Raw genomic sequence first — 23,245 nt, 5'->3', positions numbered from 1 at the left:
CCCATTTCTCAATAACGTTCAATTTGACTAAACAATATGGCTTTGCTCCGCATGTCCCTCGATGGAAACTGGCCTCCGCCGATTGGGATCATTTTAAAGAATCAACCTATTTGTCACGAGATTTTATCAAGAATTTTAGTATAGACGACGCAGTAGCATATTTTGCAGCTTTTATTTTTGACGCCGCAGATAAGTTCCTTCCAGAAACAAAAGGTATGTCATGTAGAAGACATGTACCTTGGTGGAGTTAAGAGTGTAGAGATGCACGGAAGAAACAAAATAAAGCACGGGGAAAGCTGCGTCGAAACCCACATGCAGAAAATTTTGTCGAATTCAAACTCATCAAATCAAATGGAAGACGGACACGACGGCAGGCTAGGAGAGCAAGCTGGGAGAGGTTTCTCTCAAGGACAAATTCTTCCACGCATGAGGCGAAAGTTTGGAATGGTCTCAGAAGGTTAAAGGGGCAGCAAATCCACCCGTTGCCCTTGGTCGAAACCAAACCTTGGAACACCAGGCCGACGCCCTTGGCATACAGTTCGTGCGTGTATCAAGCTTCATACCCTACTCAGAACCATTCCTTAAATACAAGCAAGTGGCAGAACTTAAGTCAACGGACCACAAATGCCGACCGAATGAACCGCACAACCGTCCTTTTAATATTGCCGAGCTCAGAGCCGCCTTGAGCGTATGTAGGAGCTCTGCCAACACCTCCTAGGTGTACCGTGAGCTCACAGAATCGTGTATGACATGATTAAAAACTGACACACTGACACACAGATGACACTTCTGGCGCACTTCAACTCTATTTGGGCTGCCGGATACCTTCCATCCACATGGAAAGAAGCTATCGTGGTCGCGGTCTTGAAACAGGGTCAAGACCAATCCGACGTTCGAGTTACCGCCCAATAGCACTCACAAGTTGCTTATGCAAGCTCTTTAAAAAATGATAAATCGTCGTCTTTTACATTTTCTTGAATTGAACAAAATGCTTGAACCTTATCAGTGCGGTTTCAGAGAGGGTCGATCGACTTACCGAACATCTCGTGCGCATGAGGCAAACATTCGCGACGCCTTTACCCATAAGCAGTTCTTTCTTTTCCGTGTTCTTAGATATGTAAAAGGCATACGACACAACTTGGCGATGTGATATTTTACGAGACCTCTCAGAAATGGGTATTCGAGGCAATGTGCTTAATGTAATTGAAAGTTTCTTATAACACCATCAGGCTGCAGCAAGTCCAAGGCAACATGCAGCTTGCGTACGGCGCCTGTTGTTGTTGTGGATGGTGATGTTTTAATACCACGGACCAGTCACGAGGCCCAAGCATCTCGACGTCTTGGCGCTCGCTGATCAAGAGCGAAGATTGGCGCCTGACCGGCGTACGCGTTAACCCATATGTCAGACAGCTTCGACCACGTCGACGGTCAAGCGTGCTTTGAAACGTGAAAACCATTCATTCAGTGAATCACTCAGTAGGGTATGCGTCTTAATGAACCCACAACCTACGAAAATACTCAACAAAAAAGAACAAGTGACGTCACCGCGACCAAAAATCCCAACTTGCGATATTGTAGTAAAGAAAGCTTCAGATGATGTCTCAAGATGTTCTAACCGGAAGATAATATTCGGACACTCCCCAATTCCAGCAATGACGACTTATTTCCTTCCACTGATATATGTCCTTCTCGAATAATCGCGCAAGAATGGAAGCTCGATATGCGATGTATCTGCAGCGCATGCGTAACTTTCTCGATTTCCGATATGCTCCATCCCAATGTGCTCGCACATACGAAAGCATCTCGATTTGAGCATTGCGCAAAATGCGTTACCCTGGTTGAACTAAGCAGCCGATCTTGAGTGGTGACGTCACAGCTCGCGCGATAGCGCGTGTGCTCAGTATATAGAAGCGTCAGCTCACTGCCACGCCTCGAGTGAAAACGTGCGGTACCCTTTGATATACAAATAGTATTTTATTGTTGTCTGTGAGCGCTGACGTGAGCTCCGCGTGCCGGCAGTGTAATGCCAAAGATGCGTTTCTTTTCCACACACGGTGAGCGGACATACGTCAAGCGATCACAGGCACGGATCAAAACGAGCACGCGCTCCGCTTCCTTGCAACCTCAACGGGTCGCAGACACGCAAACGTGGCCGGTGATCCCGCCTGCCTAACACGGGCCCTGCCGATCAGCAGGGCCGGATCGGCGTCCAGGTAAGAATTTTTCTGCACCGACTGATCCAAGATCGTTGACCCAACTTCCCAGAGTGTTTTCACTATAGATTCCTGACGTACGGGTCATAACATCCTGCTCAAGACTAGGGCTTCGCAGTACACAATTCTAGAACTGAACCTCAGGCCGATTTTTCCTTTTGCCCGTGTGTACTTCGAGCACTCACAAAGGCGCGGAAACGAAGCACTTTGTGACTGGCGTCCACGTTTGCCTTAACCCGGCACTTCCGTAATGAATAAAAACTAGAAAGCTAAATACTAGAAAGCTAAATCTTTCTAGTATGACGGCACGACCCTTCACCAACATGCCAAGTTTAAGGCAGTGCAGTGGAATGTCGAGATTATAACGGTACGTTAACTTATTGGCCAAGTGGCTAATAAGTCTGCCCCTATCAAACGATTCCGCTTTGTCTGTGCTCTTTGCCATCACCAGTAGTGAGGAAGCAGTGCAATACCAGCGCTCTTAAAATGTGATGAAGCTCGCCAAGTGTGCAAACGACGCGAGAGATCGTTACCGGGAAGAACAACGCGAAACAAACGCAGATGCACAAAGTAGCGATGACGGGCTGAGTAAGTGCGCACCCGCCGTTGTGGCTTCGTTGTGTGCAGTGCTAAGCACGATGTCGCGGGATCAAATACCGGCCACGGCGGCCACATCTCGATGGGGGCGAAATGTGAAAATGCCCGTGTACCTTGCATTGTGTGCACGTTAAAGAAACCCAGGCGGTTAAAATTAATCCGGAGTCCTACGGCGTGCCTCAATCAACTCGTGGTTTTGGCACCTAGAACTCCAGATTTTTTTTTTTTTTTTTTCGCATCCACCCATGGGAGAAAATCGGGCCTTGTGCACTTCTGAGTGGTTTTCTGGGCTTCGCAGTACACAATTCTAGAACTGAACCTGAGGTCCATTTTTCATTTCGCCCCTGTGTACTTCGAGCACTCACAAAGGCGCGGAAACGAAGGACTTCGTGACTGGCGTCCACGTTTGCCGTAACCCGGCACTTCCGTAATGAATAAGTGTATAGGCAAGCTAAATCTTTCTAGTGTGACGGCACGACCCTTCACTAACATGCCAAGTTGGTGGGCTTTAGGTATACACCACAGCAATGTGTTTTTTTTTTTTTATACTTAAATAAACCGTCATATAAATGATACCCAATGTGAACGGATCTGCGACAATGTGGATTTGTTTTACGAACGCCTCGTGCGTGCTAGCTTTAAACATAAGCTTAGGCCATAAATCGGAGTACACGGAAGCATAGACACGGGCTCGCGTGACACCGTCACATTTCAGCTTCTGCGGGAGTACGTCATCATTCTCGGTGGCAATAAATCAATCGGCAGCGTCAATTCCACGTGTTCACAACCACCCTTCAAATGTTTCCGCGCCTTTCTGAGTGATCGAAGTACACAGGGGGCGAAAGAATCGGCCTGAGGTGCAGTTATAGAATAGTGCACTGGAATCCAAGAAAGCCACTCAAAAGTGCACAAGGCCTGATTTTCTCCCATGGGTGGGCGCGAGGACAAATGGTGGCGCCATCTTCTGGGAGCGCGCTGCTGACGTGGTATGAGGGAGATAACACGGCCATTGAGTATATTAGGAATAGGCCACACGGGGGCACGCTCTACCGGGTGTTTCAGCGAACACTTTCAAAAAGGTTGCCTGTGGCAGATAACACTATCCTAGTTCATGAGCTGGTCTACTCGAAGTGCCGGACATTACTTGCACAAGAAATTGAAATGCATAATCAAATGATTAACAAAAATTACCTAATTAAGTTAACTAATTACCTTATGGCCAATATTGCAATTTACAAATTCTATACCGTGGAGTTCGCAAGGCGGATCCACTTGGAACGAATTCTCAGGATGACACCAGTTTCGAGATATTAATTCCCGAACTGTGCGGAGAAATGCATTGGCGATCCTGTTACTTTTGTCCTTCAATGCATAAAACGAAGTTTTGTTAAGAAATGACATGACTTGCTCGCCAAATTCAAATGGTTATGTAGCTAATTAAAAAGATGCACTAATACATTTTCTTATTTATTCACTTGTAGAAATTTTATGTCTTATTGTTTAACATAGGTGAACTGCGAACCTCAGCGCGGCTTAAGGCTTTCCTGGCGTTGCTAAAACTTTCGTTCTCGGCTCCACGTGAGTCCTCATGCCACGTGACACCGACTGCAGCGCCAGTACATCTGTTGGGGTGTCCCCAAACACATCTCAGCGCCGCTTCGACAGCGTGATAGATGAAGCGACAATGCTTAACAAGCAGTCCCACCACAGTTACTGCTTAATATCTGCGTGTACCAACATATCCAACTACGATAATATTTGCCAAACATGTTCCGAATTCACTGCGAATGTGCAGAATGGTCTTCCTTTTTCGAAGCGGAAATTCGCTTCATAGTTTGAACGGGCAGGCTTAGACTAATGTTTCATCCTGGAGAACCCACCTATACCCTGAAGGGCCAAACGCGCCCGCGAGAAACTTCGACGAGACGCATGGTGGTTCCAAGGAGCCGAAAAAATGGAAAACGAACCCGGCCTGACGCAATGCAAGTGTCCGATCAGTGTAGGATAAGCGCGATTACGCTCGTAACACAAGTTAAAGCAATGATGTGCAGCATACTATGACTTCGGCATTTCTAATTGTCGCGATTAATTAATTGCGCCTTCTTTTCTTGCGCTGGGTGCACCGATCACAAAATGAGGTTGTTGTACCGCTGTGTAACACCGTCGTGCATGGCGTTGAATTACTCACTGTTACACGCCATGGTAGCTCAGTATCTTCTACTCATGATCACGGATTCCAGGCCCGTGGCCCCGTGTAGTAACCGCATTCCGATGATGGCGGAATGCAAACGCGCTCGATCGCGCATGTAGATTAAGGGGCACATTAAATAACCCTAGGCCGTCAAAATTGTCCGGTACACTTCACCCTTGCGTCTCCTTCACCAGACCACTGTCAATTTTCACTACCGATTCAGCGCCATTTCCTATGCGAAAACTGCTGCCCGAGTCCATTTCCTCTATACGATTCACGCAGGCCGTCATCGGTGCCATGACGATCGCGTACCAGGCTGACGTGTCCACGAGCACACTGCTTGGCTTCTGGAAGCTGGTCGCCCGCTGGCGCGGCTCGGTCTACAAGCTCATCTACAAGGAGATGCTGGTGTACGGGGCCGCGTTTACTGCCATCGCCATCTGGTACCGGCGCTTCATGACGGCCGACCAACGGCGGCTCTTCGAGCAGCTCGCGCTGTACAGTGACCGGGCGCTCGAGCACATACCACTCTCGTTCGTGCTCGGCTTCTACGTTTCATTCGTGGCAGGCCGCTGGTGGGACCAATTCACCAGCATCCCCTGGCCGGACAGGCTGGCGCACGTCGTCCTCGCATACGTCAGCGGCGGCGATGAGCAGGGGCGCCTGTTGCGACGCACCATGATGCGTTACGCCAACCTAGGTCTCGTGCTCGTGCTTAAGTCGGTGAGTGGTTGTGGAGCTGTTTGTGATCAAACGCACACACATGACGGAGCGTTTATACTGGTTACTGTAACAAGAAGGGGTTGAATAGGAGCAAAATTATGAGACGACTTGGACACTAGAACAATAACAAAAAGGCGCAATGAAATAACACAAGCGATCGTGTTCGCTTACCGGTAAGCCTCGACGGGTCACTGCAGACGCTGATCAGCCACGGCGAAGAACGAACCCTTAGAATATTGCATCGTGACTAAATTTACATCCAGTTCTGTAACTCTAATGGTCCATCGGTTATTCATCCTACGCATTACATGGTCTGCCCAGCTCCATTTCTTAAAGCCCTAAACCTAGTCGAGCCGGGTTTCGCCGTCGCCAGCAATTTGACCTTCATTTGACCGACCGTAGCCTTGGCAATGCATCACGTGACTCGCCGCGCCGAGTTCCGCCACCGTCTGACCGGCATCTGACAACCCTGTGGATATCTCCCGGCGAACTGCTTCACTGGAGAGGGCCCGGAATGCCAAGCGCGTGAAGCTAGCGTCGGATCGAGACTGAGGAAGAGCGAGCCATACGGCTCGCAAAATGCTTGGACTTGTCAGCTTATAATTTACACCTGGCTTAACGATGAGTGTATACCTAAGTATAATAATTAGAGTTAAATCAAAGGTTAAACAAGTGAAACCAAAGGTTAGACAAGTGAAACCAAAGGTTAACTAAGTGAAACCAAGACTTAACCAGGCTAAACCAAGCTTTCGCTTTGTATATGCAGGGTTAGCTCAGCTAAGCCGTAGCCATTTTTTCTCTTGATGCCAATTAGAATATCGGCTATCCCCATTTGCTCTCTGATCCACATCGCTCTCTCCCTGTCTCTTAACGTTAGGCCTAACATTTTTCGTTTCATCGCTCCTTGTGCGGTCCTTAACTTGCTCTCGAGCTTCTTTGTTAACCTCCAAGTGTATGCCCCATATGGTAGCACCGTTAGAATGCAATGATTGTACACTTCTTTTCAACGACAGTGATAAGCTCCCAGTCAGGATTTGGCGATGCCAGCCGTATGCACTCCAACCCAATTTTATTCTTCTGTAAATTTCCTTCTCATGATCAGGGTCCCCTTTGATTAATTGACCTAGATAAATGTACTCCTTTACAGACTCTAGAGGCTGACTGGCGATCCGGAATTCTTGTTCCCTTGCCAGGCTATTGAACATTATGTTTGTCTTCTGCATAATAATCTTCAACTTTCTCGGTTAAGGTCCTCAATCATTTGCTGTAATTGCTGAATAGGACAATGTCATCTGCAATCCGAAGGTTAATTGCTGAGATATTCGCAATTGATCCTCGATCCTAAGCCTTCCCAGTCTAAGAGTTTGAATACTTCTTCTAAGCATGCAGTGAATAGCATTTGAGAGATTGTGTCTCCTTGCCTGACCCCTTTCTTGATAGGTATCTTTCTACTTTTCTTGTGAAGAACCAAGGTTGCTGTGCAATCCTTGGAGATATTCGCCAAGATATTCACGTATGCCTCCTGTACTCCTTGGTTACGCAATGCATCTATGACGGTTGGTATCTCTACTGAATCACTTTTTCATAATCTATGAAAGCCATATAGAGAGGTTGATTGTACTCCGCAGATTCCTCTACTACCTGATTGATGACATGGATATGATCCATTGTAGAATATCCCTTCCTGCAGCCAGACTGTTCTCTTGGTTGATTGAAGACAAGTGTTGCCCTGATTCAATTGCAAATTATCTTAGTGAATATGGATACCAAGAGAAGGGAAGCGCAGACGAGGACGGCAGAAAAACTAGATGGGGTGATGAAGTTGGGGAATTTGCAGGTGCAAGTTGGAATCAGGTAGCGCAAGAGAGGAGTAATTGGATATCACCCGGAGGGGCCTTCGTCCTGCAGTGGACGAAGTGGACATAATATATGATGATGATGATGATGATGATGTAGTTTACATCGTGGCTAGCCACGCGAAATTCATGAAATTTAATGGTAGGACCAATAGGCTGTCTCAGAGGCCCTCCCCGCCTGCGTCAGGTGATCATAGGTTACAAAGTGCGATCACATTCGCCACTTACAACGCGGGGCAGCACAAGCCTGTTTGTCAAAGCGACAAAGGTCTCTTATGTATTGAGGGGCATTCACTTTTATGATTTCCTTTCTCCGAAGTTCTGTTTTCCATAGTGAGACTTGATCATAATCATGTAGCACTACCTAGCTGCAGTGCTACACGTGCAGTGCGTGCTCAACACCATCAGCTTGAACGTCACATGTCAGTTTCTACAGGTCGTTGACTGTATATGCATGAAGTCTGTCTGCAAGCGAGAAATATAGAATGAAAAGGGGCAGGCAGGGAGGTGAACCAAATACGTTTCCGGATGGCTACGCTGCAATAGGTGAAGAAAACTGGGCTAATATAAGAAAAAGGAACGATAAGAACTATCCCCTGGATTTAACGAATGCGGGAATAATGTGATCTACACATTCTGGGGTACAGTGCATCGGCGGGTATCTGAATGTTAGCTCAGTTCTGGAGCATATCATTACATTCAGTGTAGTGTTTCTTCATGCGTAGAACTATTACCCGTGAAGATTACTGCTCGTTCGCAGGTGAGCGGCTCGGTGAAGAAGCGCTTCCCGAGTATGCGTCACTTAGTGGAAGCGGGCTTCATGACGGCCGAGGAACGGTCCCTGTACGAAGCAACGCCTAGCCGCACTAATCGTCACTGGCTGCCTTCGGTGTGGTTTGTCAACCTGACTAACGTGGCCGTACAGCAAGGACGGCTTCAGTCCCGGACCGCCGGTCAAGCACCTGCTCGAAGAGCTCAACCGGTTCCGCGCAAAGTGTTCGCTCCTATGGTGCTACGACTGGGTCACCGTACCGCTCGTCTACACGCAGGTGCAGTACTCTTAAATCATCAGACTGCCAAGATAGTGAATATTGGCGTATTTTCTCGGACTTGCAATTTCTTCGAAGAGTAGGCATTTGCTTCGTGAGCGCGATGTACCCATTCAATAAGTCCTCCTAAATCTATTTTATCAAGCGCTCATTTTATAGCCAAGACAACATGCCAAGAAAGTCCCTGACTGTATGCAGTATATCTTATTCCTCCAGCGTACAATCTCCGTAACGAACTTGCAAAGGATACTTGGACAGAGGCACCAACGGACCTGTGCTCTAAAGGCATGTTTCTGGGACCTTCAATGGTAAATATAACGTAATTGAAAGCCAATGAAACCCGCACCACCAAAGGCTATGGCCGATTTAAACCTAATGAAGAAATAAATGAACAGGGGTGAAACAGCCAGAAAGAAACTTAGAGAACACCAATTAAGAAAAATAAAATAAGACGAGGTTATAAGCTGACTGAGAAATGGTGGGGGATATTAAAAGTAACGTATCCAGTGGTTGTTAGGAAAGCTAAATGTGCAGGCGGGTTTCATCTCGACAATTCCGTTCCCCTTGGGTGGAGTTTACTGAGGGAGAGGAAAGAAAATAAGAAAAAAAAAATGTACGGTGCTTTATTCAGCTTTGAAAGATGAACAGTCGGAGCACTACTAGTTCGCTTCCTGCGGTCCGATACGGGCCAGAGACGTAGCTGTGCTAGTGACGTGTGCCGCTTGAGTTTTGTGCGCCTACTTCCGTTTCGACACTCGTGTTTGTTCCCTCCGGTCTCTTTAAATCCCTTTTCCCTATGTAGGGTAACAAACCGGACTTTTTCTGGTTAACCTCCCTGCCTTTCCTTTCTATCTCTCTTTGCAAAAACCCTGAAGATTTACTGTTGCGTTAGTCCGTTAATACGGTCAGATGCAGAAGCCGGAAAATGTTCTTGCAAACGGTCATAGTTTCCAAGATGGAGTCCATGAACTCAAATTAAAACGGCTTGTATAGAAGCTGCGTAAACAAAGGGCACGCTGTTTTGCATATGTTACAGAAATGCACATTTAGTTATCGCAAGGCTGCTGGGGGAAAAAAAAGAGCAGACGTGTAACAGTGACGCGTCAATTAAGTTTGGTTTTCTTTGATATCAGTTGCTTTTATTGGATTTATTTGGTAGGTCATCTTTAAAAGCTGCATTGCTTCCCCCTCACATTCCCACGAATATCTTATCTTGTCACTGAACAAAGCACATGAGAGCTGAAACTGTCGGCGCCACGCTTAATAAAATTGCAAGCTTAATTGTGTGCTGTCACGCAATGAAGATACTTCTCATTTGCCTACATTAACAAAGACTCCAGCGCTGCCGCGCCTTCGTGACGTTACATTCTGGAGTTTAATTGTTTTGTGCCTTTGGCGTCTTCCTGCGTTAATCATGGATGACCGCTGTCCAAAGGCACGAAAATCCAACAATTCTTGCAGCTCTAATATATACGTCCGTTTTCTTGCAGCACATAAATCTTCTGGGGACCGGAAGATAACATTCAGGCCATCAATCTGGGCATGTAAACTAGTTGAGAGATAACTCTAAGTTGGTTTCTTTTTTTTTTTCTTTTTTAAGTTACGAGATGGCGCAGACGAAGAACATGCGTAACCAATGGCTTTATACGCAGGTGGTGACGCTCACAACTCACTTGTTCTTCGTGACGTGCCTAGTGGCGCGCCAGAGCTTGGACCCTGAGAAAGGTTATCCAGGTCACCAGCTGGACGTCTACTTTCCCTTCTTCACCTTCCTGCAGTTCATCTTCTTTATGGGATGGCTCAAGGTGATAAAGCGACTCGCGGTTTGCTTGCAAGTATATTCGATAGCCACGAAGAAAGAAAGCGCTGTTGCAGGGCCACCTCGCTACCCGCCGTGGTTGCTCAGTTAGCCAAGGCGTTGCGCTGCTGAGCACGAGGTTGCGGGATCGAATCCCGGCCGCGGCGGCCGCATTTCGATGGAGGCGAAATGCAGAAACGCCCGTGTGCTTGCGTTATAGTGCACGTTAAAGAACCCCAGGGTAGTCAAAATTAATCCGGAGCCTTCCACTACGGCGTGCCTCATAATCAGAACTGGCTTTGGCACGTAAAACTCCGGAAAGAAGGGCCACTTCGCTTTCGAACAGTTCGCGAAATTACTCGGCTTTTGGACTGGCTTGTCATTGCTACTCCTAAAAATGCATGTTTGTCTCGCGTTCGGTTGAAAGCGAACCAATCGGATGAGTTTCGCGAAGATGCTTCGAACATACGAAAACAAAAAGAAAAAAGAAAGCGAATGCACTTCCGTTTTCATTTAACTCAAGTTAAGCATGCGCAAAACACGATCATAACTTGATGGCTCTCAGCTGAACTTTTCTGTTCGTTAAGCGGAATGTGGACGCGTTGTAACCACTTGAACAAACAACTAAAGTGGTGGGATTCCCATATGTGTTTTTGTGGGATGGAGACTGTCGGAGCAGCACAACCAGGCATAATTTGTTGCGGACCATGAGTGCTGTCTTTCCGTGTTTGTAGCGTCTCAATTTTCTTTTTTTTTTTTACCAACCTGACGGTGGCGGCTGCTACAACATATATACACACACATGTGCAGCGTATTTCACGTCTGTACCTGCGCCAGAAAACAAGACAGGCATAGAATTTTTTTCCGTTGCCTACCTTTCGTAGCACTATACCCGCCACGGTCGCTCGATGGCTACAACGTTCTGCTGCAGAGCACAAAGTCGTGGGTTCAATTTCCTTTAACTGGGACCACGTTTGATAACTAAATGCAAAAGATGCTCTTTTACCTAGATTTAGATGCACATTAAAGGTTAAACATCATTCGGTAAAAATTAATTCGCAGCCCTCCACTACGACGTCCATGTGCAATTTAAACTTTTTGTGTGCGTATGTATATATGTTGTTTAGTTTGTGGGCGTGCTGCCAAGAGTAATGTTGCAGGTTCGATTCCCAGTATTGGCGACTGTTGAGTTGGGGACGGACAACAAAAACGAGTGGTCAAAATTATTCCACAGCCCCCCGCTACGGCGTCTCTTAAAGCTCAGATGGTGGTTTAGAACATGCCTTCGTAAGCATGTGCACGCTCGCCCTGTCTTAAGGAGTTCTTCAGTTCCAAAGCATGGAGCGTACTGTTCGCAAATCTGTTGCTGTTGCAGGTCGCCGAGCAGCTGATAAACCCGTTCGGTGAGGACGACGACGACTTCGAGACCAACTGGCTCATCGATCGACACACACAGGTCTCGTGGCCACGGCACTTCTGTTTCTTCAGTTTAATTAATAGCATGGTGTATCGTTTGAACAACCTGAATAGTACAAAGTTGTACTCTAGTTGTTTGCGTTTTCTAATTGTACAGCTCCTTTACTGATTTACTTACTACATTCCTCGCAGTGTGATTGTACAAAACAGATTGTACTGCGTACCGGACGTTATAGTTCTTATTACCGTAAAGAAAGGTTTCGTTTTTGCATAGGTAGTTTTCAGTGACGTTATCGCCATCTTGGTGTACTAGCACGTCGAGAAGCTGCGTAATTTAAAAAATTAACAGCATGACAACACAACAGACGCGTGTTGGACCGAGTTACAATTTCATAACAGTGATAATCCAGTGAAAAGCAGTCACTGTCAAAAAAGAGAAACAATGTACGGGGAGCTGATATGGTGCACTGGCGTCATTGTGGCCGCCATGTTTGGGTGCTAGCACGATGAAAATCTGCGTACCTGACGTCACGTGAAAGCTATCTATATACCGCAAGTAACATGGAAGGGAACAGTTAAAATTTAAAAATTCGTTTCACTGCTTTGCAGTTGTATAAATTCAATCATCCGTTGTACGTTGAGCTTTTGTTTTGTCTTCTCTAAGTAAATCTTGCCTAATGGCATGTTTTCAATGGCATAGACGCTACAGGTGGGTAGCATTTGCCGTTGCCGCTGGTGGAAGGAACTTATGATGGAGAGCGAAACAATGTTCTTCGAGTTAAGACCTCGCCGCTCTTTTCGTCTCGATGACTTACATGTGTTTTAAAGCTAACAAGGGTAAATAGGTCGGCCGGTAGAAATTTTCTTGCCAACTACTTCGTTGGGTGACGGGACGAAGGAATTCTGGCGTCGGAGCCCCGTCCCAAGTAGAAGGTAGGTGTTAGCGCCACCCGAGCCTAGGTACTCTGTGGGGTTAATCTGGCGGCACCCGGGATGATTTGAAGGCAATAAGACAGCGCGCTCGCATACCGAGAAACACTAATTTACAAGCCATGCGTGCCTCGCTGACACATGATTGGCAGTGCGAAACTAACTTCGCCACAACTATATGCTTCGAACTGCGCAGGTCTCGTACATGGCGGTGGACGAGATGTACGGCAAGTTCCCTCCCATGGAGCGGGACCTACACTGGGACAGCCAGGAGCCCGACCTGCCCTACACCGCGGCTGCCATCGTGCACAAGATACCCACCTACCGTGGCTCGGCTGTTAACATCGGCTGACGAGTGAAGTTGATCGGCGCGGCTCACCTTTGTGTGCTTAATCATGGGTCATCTGCCACGTGCTACACTACATGTCATCCCTGATGAGCTGTCTTAGTTCAACATCCTACCACGTGGCGCGCATGCTTCGAAGGCTGTCAATGACCTCAGCTATCCATACATACAAGGATGGAAAAGGCAGTGCCCATGGTGATTCCCGCCGGTGCAACCATTTTATTCGCATAGTCTCCGCTTCTGCGTCCCGAGTCGTGGATGGTTGTAGCTGTCATCGGCACATGGTCGTTCCTTATCCTAAAGGCCTGATCCACGACGTGCGTGAGGAGTCGTGATCGAGCAACGGTCATGCATTACTGTGCCAATTGCCTTGTGGCCGCGAATGCTGGTTGCAATGCCTTTGATTGCCAAACGAATTTTGTGTCCGTGGTGTCGTCGAAAAGTGCACACGCCAGTAAGTTGTCCCCATTCATGCAGTGGCTGACCATTGCCTGGTGGGTGTGCATGGAATTACCGTACCGTTATTATTCGTGTGTTTAGTGTGTTCGATCGAGTGTGTATAAATTTTGTCGACGCGAGCCGCCGACTGTAAAAATTAGGTCTACGTACCGGCCGCTTTGCCGCCCAGGTGCTGACTTTCCTCGGTGGCACCATGCGTGCTGTCCTTGAAGCGTGCATGACCGCACGAACACGAAGTTTCCATTTGTTAATCTTAACCCTAGAGACAGCAGCTGGCAGAAGAAAAAAAAAAAGCTGTGCTTGTTTTCTTATATCTTGTCCGTCGCACTTCGTGGTTGTCCTGGCGCACAGCGCAAGGGCCAACAGTTGTTTTATTCTCTGCATGTGCCTGTTACGAGTCTTGAGCGCTCAGTGTTTTATAATTAAAGGCGTTTTCTCTTTTAAGAAACATTTGTCCTATTTTACTCCTATGCAAAGTAAAAAAAAAAAAACCGTGCGATGATGGCGCGCACAGCTTGTCTTTATTTAAACAGGTCTATTTTCTTCGCAGACTGCTGGTATGATAAAGTGCCGAGGAGGCGTAATTTGCGTAACATTACCAAAGCCGGATAAAGCCCACACTATCACGTTTGACGCAGCTATATTAACGCAAGCGACTATGACCGGGGAGCAATTATTTCAGAAAGATGATGGCGTCGCCGTCTTGATACGTCCCGGACGACGAAGATGTTCTGCATAAAGGCGGCTGCAAAGATGGTCCCGACCAGCCTCGCCTGGCACGAGATGGACAGACGCAGACAAGTGAAGAATACTGCATCTGGTTTGCCAGTGGCGATAATTAGGCGTGTTCTACAGCTCAATACGGTCTAAAAAAAATGGAGTTCTCGTGGGGTAAGGGCAGCACCACAGGAAACTTTACTCTTTTCGAACTCTTTGTGGCGGCGTATATATAGTAAGAGAAGTTAGCCAAGCAATCGCTGCAAGCACTCTACGGCACGCGCAAGTATACTACATCTCAACTCCATGAGCCTGAGACTGTTACCCGGCGCGGTGGCTTAGCGGCTGTGGTGTTGGGCTGCCAAGCACGAGGTCGCGGGATCAAATTCCGGCCGCGGCAGACGCATTTCGATGGGGGCGAAATGCAAAAACTCCCGTGTCCCGCGCGTTGGGGGCACGTTAAAGATCCCCTGGTGGTCAAAATGAATACGGAATCGCCCACTACGGCGTGCCTCATAATCAAATCATGGTTTTGACACGTAAAACCCCACAATTCAATCCATTCAATGTTAATCAGATTGTTAATTTCGTCTGCAATGAAGTGACCGGAAAATTCATTGGTTTATTGTCAATGCCCTGCTGAGCAAAGAAAAAGATGTTCCTAACAATAACGTTGCGCGCTTGGTTAGCGTTAAGATGGATACTGTGGCACAAAACGCACGCTGAAATGTCACAAGTGCGTGCACGTCACTGAAAATTACTCGTACATACGGCCATCGTAAACAAAATCGGGCTCTCGGAGAAACGACATGTCGCACAAGGTCGACGACGACACAGTCGTCGTCGGCCTTGTGAATCTTATTCTTCCGGCTGCACATATATAGCTCGCACACACACAGAAAGCTTCCTGTTCCTTGCGCGCTTGGTTAAATTCACAACGAAACCAAAGTGGCGAAAGATTATATATATATATATATATATATATATATATATATATATATATATATATATATCTGTGGATCCCACGCTTATATAGGAACCGGCGTTATGCGAAGCTTTCGGTGGTTGCTCAAATTATAAAGTGAATATTATGCAACCTTAACGCGGTGAATCAAGTGTAACTTAATGGCGCAGTCCGGGTGACAAAAATGCACATTAAATGCACACATTCTCCGCGTTTTATTAAATTTGATGATCACTTGTTATTTTTGAACAAAGCGCAATTTTATTTATTAATATATTTGGGGGAACCTCACTGCCATGTCTTCTCGATTCTTTTTATTAAAACCAAGTGTTGCTTTGATTTACTGTTCTTTTTTTTTTTTCGTTCTAAATTGTGAGATGGAGAAATGACCATTTTGTCCTGCAAATCTTGTCTGATTAAGCCCTTTTGCAGGTTCCTGACCAGTGCTGCACCTAATCAACCAGTATTTTTGCGTGAGAATAAGCAGCAGAGCATTGAAGCTGATTCTTAGTTGCCTGCAAAGCGTCGTGAATTGCTCGTGGCTGAATTAGTTGGTCAGTTTGTATTGAACGTTCGTTATTCAGTACATCATACGTTAATAGAAGTTGATCCTAGTTCAATAAAATATGCACCTTTCATCGTGTTTCCTTCTTTTTTATTAATGTTACGTTTTATCTGACTTAGATCATAATTAGGCCCTCTTTTTTTTTTTAATCGGCATTGAAAGTGCCTTTTGCAGGATTTGTGAAATTGATGCAGCTTTGCCCCTGCTTGTAAAAGAATAGTAACTGAGAGCTCGTTTCAGAAATTGCAAGCGCAGGGATATGTTCAATTTTGAAGAATTATTCTTGTGCCTACATAAGTGGCAGTGCTCATTCCAGGCTCCCAGAGTGTGTACGTCAAGACAATATATGTCAGAATTCTGAAAGGCACTCTCATATACGTAAGAGTTGAGGGTGGCCTTTTAGACCTTTGACATACGTACAATGCACTGGGGAGCTTAGAATGAGAACTGCTACGTACGTAGGCATAACTAAAATCCTTTAAAGTTGATTGCCTCTGCACTTGTAATTTGTGAAGCAAGCTTCCGGTTACTATTATTTCATAAACAAGAGCAACACTGCCTCAACTAGCTGCAATAGAGTAACATCAGCACGACTGCAGTTATTATAACCGGCTGTATGCCATAGAGCAAAATGAGTGCTGCTGTAGTTACTCTAACCAGCTGCAATAGTGTAAAATGAGCTGTAATGCAATTACTCCCTTTCCACGGAGCAGAGTTCAATGTACTCTGGTGCCACAACCCCCCACCGGAAGAGACAAAGAGTACATGGAGAACAAGTAACTTAAAAGAAGAGTCGCATATGTGACATGCAGCTGCTCCACTGACAGAGCAAAATTTACAACTTTAATAAAAGAGTGCGGACGTGGCGGCCTCGTCTCCCGACTGTGGTCGCACTTCGATGCAGGCAAAATCGAACGAACGGCGTTCTACTGAGACCTCGAGAAAGTGGAGGTGGTAAAAGAAAAAGCCAAATACGAATTACTTATCGCATACAACCTCCGTTGGAACAAAGGCAAGTGGGAAAAAATGGCAACCTACCGAGAAAAAAAATTACGACGAAGATGGGATTCGAACCCACGCGGGCAGAGCCCAATGGATTAGCAGTCCATCGCCTTAACCTCTCGGCCACCTCGTCACAACGGCCGACTTTCTTTGCAGCTCATTGTAAAGCGTCTCTTGAAATCGGAGAAAGCTGCTACGGTTCGCTCGGAGTGTGATCAATCATGCGATGACTACTGAATGGCCCGAGCACGACGGAAATAAGGTATCCAGTTGTTGCGACCTTTACTTACTGCACGATACGGCATGGGTTTAGTTTCAGAGGTACCCAATTGATTTCTTTTCTTGTGTCTGAAAAATTACAGGAGCCAATTCTTATATTTCAGATGAACTGTATCCCTCCAACTTCCAATCAAGAGCAGCTCGATATGGCCCAAACCATCTTTTTTCAACGTCAGAATTTGGATATCTTGGCTCCTGCCCAAATTTGCGCACCACGGTGCACTGCGAGTAAAAACAATGAAAAAAACTGCGAAGGACTGAATATTCATCGGATCGGTGTACACATGGCATGCTCGCAAGTGCATTTCAGAAAATTCGCAAAATAAAAAAATGCGACACACAGCCTCGACAATGCGAACTTCATTTTTTTTTTTTTCACGAGAAACGCTTACTTTAACGCTCGTTTACACGCAGACGAAGCCTGTCCAAGTCATCGTGCAAGTCCAAGGCTTCTTTCCATTTCTTCCACTGGGGTTCTGTGGCCAGGGCGACTGCACGGTTTGCATTTTCCAGCAACTCATCGCAGTAGACTCCGAAAGGCAAATCACAAAAAACTACAACGTCCCAATTGTACTGTCGCAACGTGGGTATGTCTACTGTTGTCGCCGCGAAGACAAACATTGGCATGAGCTCGACGTCCTCGAGCCCTTCAGCAACCTCCACCGTTTGCCGACTTAGGAGCCACCGCCTCAGATCCCGTTGAGAAGCCACAGTGGAAGTGAGGGCCAGCGTCTTGCCCTGAGCGTTGTCCAGAAGAGCGTCACCCTTGAGCTTTGTCATTAGTTTCTGGCACTGCGCCAAGAATTCTTGCAGCTCCGCCCGAGCATTCGCCACGTCCATCTTTTTGGCTAAGCCGCAAGCAGCCACGATGCCTCGCTCACGTAGCGTCGTGCCCACTTCCTGCACTTCCGGGTCGTCAGAGCTGGACACAATGCTGCCGACTTGAGCCGACCAGTCCATCTCGAGAAAGCAGACCTCGAGGGCAGCCTCCTTGGCGTGCGGTCTCACGGGCGTCGCCAGGCAGCATGTCAGCTTCAGCGGTGTCCTCAGGCGTTCGAGGTCACTTTCCAGGCCATCTAGAGTGCAGACCTGCATTTCGTCGGCGAGCGCTAACAGCCACGTCGAGGCGGATGAGTTCTTGTTCTGTCCAGAAACTTTCTGGAAGCACGGCACGATCTTGCGGTAAGCGTGGCCAAGGTCCAAGTAGTGCTCGAAGTCGCGCAGAACTAGAACGTTGATCTCGACGTTGCTGACGACGCCATTCGCCAGGAGGGACCACAGCACGTCGGGCTCCACCAGACAGACGCACTTATTCGCTTCACGAGGCCAAGACGACGCGGAAGGCACGATGCGGATGTCAGCTGCAAGCAGTATGCGCAGGTAGTCCAAGAAGTAGTCGTCCTCGGCGATCCGCTGGCCCACAATGACGGCGAGTGAGGACATCTTTTCCCGTATTACCGTCAGGCACAGTTGACGCCTCAGCTCCGGGGGTCCGAGGGCTACCACGCAGTCTTCGGCAAGGACTCTCGTTGTCAGCTCGACTTCACGAGGGCTAGGCACGTACCGGTCGTTCTCGTCCAGCGTGGGCTCGTCTCGCGTCGGTTCAAGTGCCGCGAGGCGCTGCAAGAACTCAGTGCACACAGCGGCCCGAGGGTCGCCCATCTCCGCCATGTTGAAGAAACGCTTCCTGCTGAGTTTACCTCGGTCTTCTGTACGGCTCTCGCGATGACTTCGAATGTCGCTTCGGTTCTGGTTCAGAGCTGAAGAGAGGGTGATGTAAAAATTTTGACCACTGCGCTGACCACGCGCTGAGGTTCTACAGAACGCATGCCGGGGCACCGTGCGCGTGGCGCGCGTATGTAAGACAGCCACTTCATGAACGAAGAGGAAGCGCTAAGAAAATGACGAGAAAGAATACGATCGATGCAATGCGCGCGAAGCGTACTACACAAGCAGCACTATGTGAATTAGTCGTTGCTTTTATATTTCGTTGTCGTTCGTGACTCTATTTTTCAATATTGATCGTATTTTTAATCAGTCTTGATCATTCGATTGTCATGGGGCGATATGAAAGGTTAAACTGACTTACGGCTCTTCTTTCGGTTGTGTTTCGTTTAAATATACTGTCATTTCTTGAATTTGTGCTACCCGATTCTTGGCCAATACCCCAGAGTGGGAATGCACCACCCATATACAAGAGGGGTAACGCTACTCGCGTACAATGTTTGAGTCCCCAAGAAAAAAATCACACCGGTAGCACAGGTGCACCAGCATTAATCTCATAGATGACAGTGGGTCACGTGCACTCGGTATACGGGTGCCCAAACTATGGCAGGCTAATCGCCATTTAAGAGCGCTGATCAAAATATGCGCCTGTTGTGGGCGCGACAGACATTTCGCAAGATGTTTTAGCAATATCTGCATGAAAGGGGCCCTAGTGCTCTTTATCTAATTTCATTTCCACATTATTAAAGATCCGGTAATTTTTGTTCTCAAAGGCTGTGACATTGACATTAAATTAAGCCACGCACAGTCATGAAACGTCAAATGCATCGCGGTGATAAGGAAGAAAATTGGTCACGAGGTGAGCACGCAACCTGATATTGACCAACATGTCCTGCATTTTCGCATGTAAGCACAATTCAACTTGTCTATGGTTATGAACCAAGACGTCGAAGAAATTAAGTGTCTTCGCCTAATTCGCACATAAACACACTTACATATATGTATGCAGAACGCAGCGCAGCATCTGTACCTCTGCATGTTCTTATTAATCGTTAAAACAGTCATGCTTTATATCACCTATGCCACTGCTCACTCCATATAGCGTACGCGATCTGACTTTTTCTCCTTCTGATCTAGATTAGAGCACCATATTCCCCACTGCTGCCTCAGAGCATGCTTTTCGCGATATGCCTAGAGTTTTCCTTTCCATGGTTCGCTGCAACAACTTTAGGCTAAGTATAGCTTATCATTTGATAGAACGCAGTGATGACATACTTTTCTCAGTATCTGCGAGCTGCCATTCGCGAATCCAAAACGTCTGCCACAAATGGACTCGAACCTTACTTTATTCATGCCTGTAGTTCCACATACTCCAACAAAACTGGGTGCCATTGAGTCAGTACACAAGTACAGGCGCTATTGCCATAGAGCTATTACTCTCTGTCCAGCTCACCAATAGTTGACTGAGGCACTCACCGACACTCACTCGTATATACGTACGGATATTGGATGAGTGCGAGCTTTCGAGTGCATGTGTGCGCTTTTCGTTCAAACGTGGCACGTTTGAGAGCACTGCAATCACGGCGTGCAAGCCGGTATGTCACGTGCCCCCCCCCCCCCCCCCCCCCCCATTATTTGCGGGCTTTCTTCAGGATGCAGTACAAATAATTACCTGACAGGTAGGAAGTTAAAAGCTGCTAATTTAGATGTTTCCTACAAGGCTCCAGAACTTCCTTATTGGATGTGAAGTTGATTAATTAATCTTGAGTAATTATGCAATAATCGGAATACAAAGTACATTTTTACTTGCTCCATACAATAGCCAACAACATGCATTTAGTCACGTCCTCCTAAAGTGTTTCGGCATATTTTCTAACCTTGGCTAAAGTTACCTGCATAGATTTTATTCGCACGGTCTCTGCTCCGGCATCCCCAGTCGTCTTCGCAACTGTAATGGGCACGTGATCACCCTAGCTCATCCCAAGGGCCTGAAACATCGTGTTCAGGAGGAGCCGTGATCGAGCAACAGTCATGCATGGCTGTACCAAGTGCTTTGTGGCCAAACAATGCTTCACGGTTTCCACGTTTTCATGCGAAAGCGGGCCTCTCGAGGGGAAAAATGCCGGCGGCCGTCTATAGCAGCGAAAAAACGGCACCTAACTTGACACTGGCTGCGACGTAATGTCACGAGCGCGCGCGTGACGCTGGCTCACGCTTGTTGGCTCGGGCAGCACGTACCGATATGTAGTCCGAAGCATCTACATCGTCGGCGGCCGCAACCTCGGCAGTCGCGAAACGTGGCCGTCCACGCCAGTACACCGCAGACGAAATAAGGGAGCGGAAGAACGCAGCAAAACGAGCGGAGAAGCGGGCAGCGAAATCCACCTTCTTCGTCACCAACTCACACAATACATGGCGGGCGGCACGAGCATTAACGCAAACATTACTCACAGCGCAAAAATCGAAGGACCGCTCAGCGGCGTTCAATTTGACAATATTTCGCAAATTCGCAGTCACAACTCATAAGAAGTGCCTTTCTATAGGCACTATGTCGTAAGTGCTTACACCCGGCGCCAACTTTCTGTGGCAGCACAGCGAAAGCTATAGGGAGGCGAATAGCACATTTTTTACTGCGATTATGCATGTATAGTCCGCGAATGTAAGCTACTGGAAGCTACCTAGTGTAAAACAAACTGTACCACTTATTATTTCTTTATTTTTTTTTAATATTTATTTCATAACAAATAAAAAAAGGTTCCTTACGAAAACGATTTCCGTTTATTGCTGTTTCTAGTTTTCTGGCTCCTGTAAACCAAGGAGGTTATTTCTTGAAACTCTATGAGGATTATATACTAAAACTTCTGGAGTTGCAACCGCTGCGGCCGCCTACGGGAGCGAGTGAAGCCACTGGCAGCCATATTGCCGGGGGCAAAAGACGCGCGGCACTCAAGTGCCCGTTCTCGGTTCCCCGATCAAAAATCTCACAAAAATATTTGTTTATCTTGCATAAACATTTTACTTGCGGTGAGGCAATTAAGCTACAGTAATATACTACATTAACACCCCCCCCCCCCCCCCTCTGAAGTGTCATTACCAGAGTTCTGTTACCCACATCGTTAGAGGCCTCTACCTTCTCACTTAAAATTTTATTGTGGTTAAAAGCGTACTGCATCATTGTTAGCACGGGCGTGTACGGCTTTTAATTCATACTTTTGCTTATTTCTGCAAATCCTGACAATAGGAGGACTAGCGCATTAGAAGCACCAGCGGCGGCTACCTCATAATTCAACATTTTTTTGTTAATTTCTGTGAACAGCATGCGCAGACACAATGTGTTTAAATATATACACAGGACAATTTAAAGTTTGTTATATCTTTTAAAGAGAAGGAGGTAGCCAACTAACACTTATGTCTAATGGTATTGATAGCCTATGCCTCGAGAACGAATATGTTGCTGTAAGTTCAAATCGCTTCAAACTGATTTGCGTGCTTTTTTGACCCTGGAAAAAACAAAAACTGCAGACTTCATTGACCCCTTCGGCAGAGTCCTTTATCAACAGCGTGTGAAATGCACGTGAATGATACGTGTCTCAGTAATTCTTCTCTTGTCAGTAGGCAACGCTAGCGACTCATGAAAACAAAAACTAAAGCTCTTCTAATGAGTTACAACATTTATTAGGGTTGGAAACATCACCACTTGCATGCGGAGGACATTATTATATATAATTCACCCAGTAACCGAAATTAGGCCAGGCCGGACTTACTCGAAATCAGAATCAATAAAAGTCATGTGCAGCAGCGCTTATACTCGGACTCGCAGAAATAATTTTAAAAAGATTAAAGGACACTTTGTAAATTCCAAAGTGTCTTCGGCGAAAGCCTGTGCCCATTCGACTGACTACCGCCGCATGCGCATTCGCTCATTCTTCTTCTGGTGTTTAGTATCGGGGGCATCCACATCTTTGGGGCGCTTCTCCGAACCGCTTGCCGTGGAATCATCACGGGGCCGCTTGCGAGCCATCCGAGTAACTCGACTGCTGCAACGAGACGTCTGACGAAGGAGCGTTGCCGCGCGCGCCGCTGTGCTATCACGTGATTGTTGAGAGAGTGTAAGGGGGAGAGGCCACAGCTGTGGCGGCGCAACTGTGGCTATGCACCGCTGTGCCATCACGTGATTGCTGAGAGAGTGTGAGGGGGAGAGGCCACAGCTGGCACCATTCCAGGGGAGATCCAGGGACGCCGCCGCTGTGCCATCACGCGATTACTGAGAGAGTGTGAGGGGGAGAGGTCACAGCTGGCACCGTTCCAGGGCACGGATGGACGGTCGTACGCCGCCGCTGTGCCATCACGTGATTGCTGAGAGAGTGTAAGGGGGAGAGGCCACAGCTGTGGCGGTGCAACTGCTGCTGTGGGCC

General features: G+C 47.2%; 2 protein-coding genes and 1 non-coding gene across 5 annotated transcripts; 1 reads left to right on the top strand and 2 right to left on the bottom strand.

Annotated features, from left to right (window-relative positions):
- Positions 1–1,929: 1,929 nt before the first annotated feature.
- LOC119440679 (bestrophin-1-like) lies at positions 1,930–14,102 on the top strand. 2 transcript variants are annotated; one of them, XR_007465834.1, is made up of 5 exons: positions 1,930–2,213; positions 5,284–5,724; positions 8,341–8,629; positions 10,282–10,434; positions 11,803–11,883. XR_007465834.1 is itself a non-coding variant. In XM_049663136.1 (5 exons), exons 2-5 carry the CDS (start codon positions 5,299–5,301, stop codon positions 13,123–13,125), a joined length of 816 nt encoding a protein of 271 aa, XP_049519093.1. In that variant the 5' UTR covers positions 1,930–2,213; positions 5,284–5,298; the 3' UTR covers positions 13,126–14,102. The 2 variants fall into 2 exon arrangements, 1 of the variants encoding a protein (XP_049519093.1); XM_049663136.1 differs by lacking the exon at positions 8,341–8,629 and adding an exon at positions 12,970–14,102.
- A 2,775-nt stretch (positions 14,103–16,877) lies between these two features.
- Positions 16,878–16,959, bottom strand: Trnas-gcu (transfer RNA serine (anticodon GCU)). Its single transcript has one exon. It is a non-coding gene; the product is annotated as a tRNA-Ser (tRNA).
- Positions 16,960–17,457: 498 nt separating this feature from the next.
- Positions 17,458–21,421, bottom strand: LOC125943680 (uncharacterized). Of its 2 annotated transcripts, none has more exons than XM_049663134.1 (2): positions 21,282–21,421; positions 17,458–18,865 (listed from the first exon to the last, which is right to left on the bottom strand). In XM_049663134.1, exon 2 carries the CDS (start codon positions 18,774–18,776, stop codon positions 17,499–17,501), a length of 1,278 nt encoding a protein of 425 aa, XP_049519091.1. In that variant the 5' UTR covers positions 18,777–18,865; positions 21,282–21,421; the 3' UTR covers positions 17,458–17,498. The 2 variants fall into 2 exon arrangements, with proteins under 2 accessions (XP_049519091.1, XP_049519092.1); XM_049663135.1 differs by lacking the exon at positions 21,282–21,421 and adding an exon at positions 21,069–21,265.
- Positions 21,422–23,245: the final 1,824 nt, after the last annotated feature.

Source organism: Dermacentor silvarum, chromosome 2 (assembly GCF_013339745.2).
Source record: "Dermacentor silvarum isolate Dsil-2018 chromosome 2, BIME_Dsil_1.4, whole genome shotgun sequence".
Classification (NCBI taxonomy): Eukaryota; Metazoa; Arthropoda; class Arachnida; order Ixodida; family Ixodidae; genus Dermacentor; species Dermacentor silvarum.
The sequence above is the reverse complement of the archived record's forward strand: the minus strand, read 5'-3'. Positions and strand labels throughout refer to the sequence as shown.

Bases quoted from the DNA above. Each gene is read 5' to 3' on its own strand.
- LOC119440679 (XM_049663136.1), top strand. From the start codon at position 5,299: ATGACGATCGCGTACCAGGCTGACGTGTCCACGAGCACACTGCTTGGC. The intron at 5,725-10,281 runs GTGAGTGGTTGT...CTTTATACGCAG, and splicing joins TCGTGCTCGTGCTTAAGTCG to GTGGTGACGCTCACAACTCA. The intron at 10,435-11,802 runs GTGATAAAGCGA...TTGCTGTTGCAG, and splicing joins TCTTTATGGGATGGCTCAAG to GTCGCCGAGCAGCTGATAAA.
- LOC125943680 (XM_049663134.1), bottom strand. From the start codon at position 18,776: ATGGCGGAGATGGGCGACCCTCGGGCCGCTGTGTGCACTGAGTTCTTG.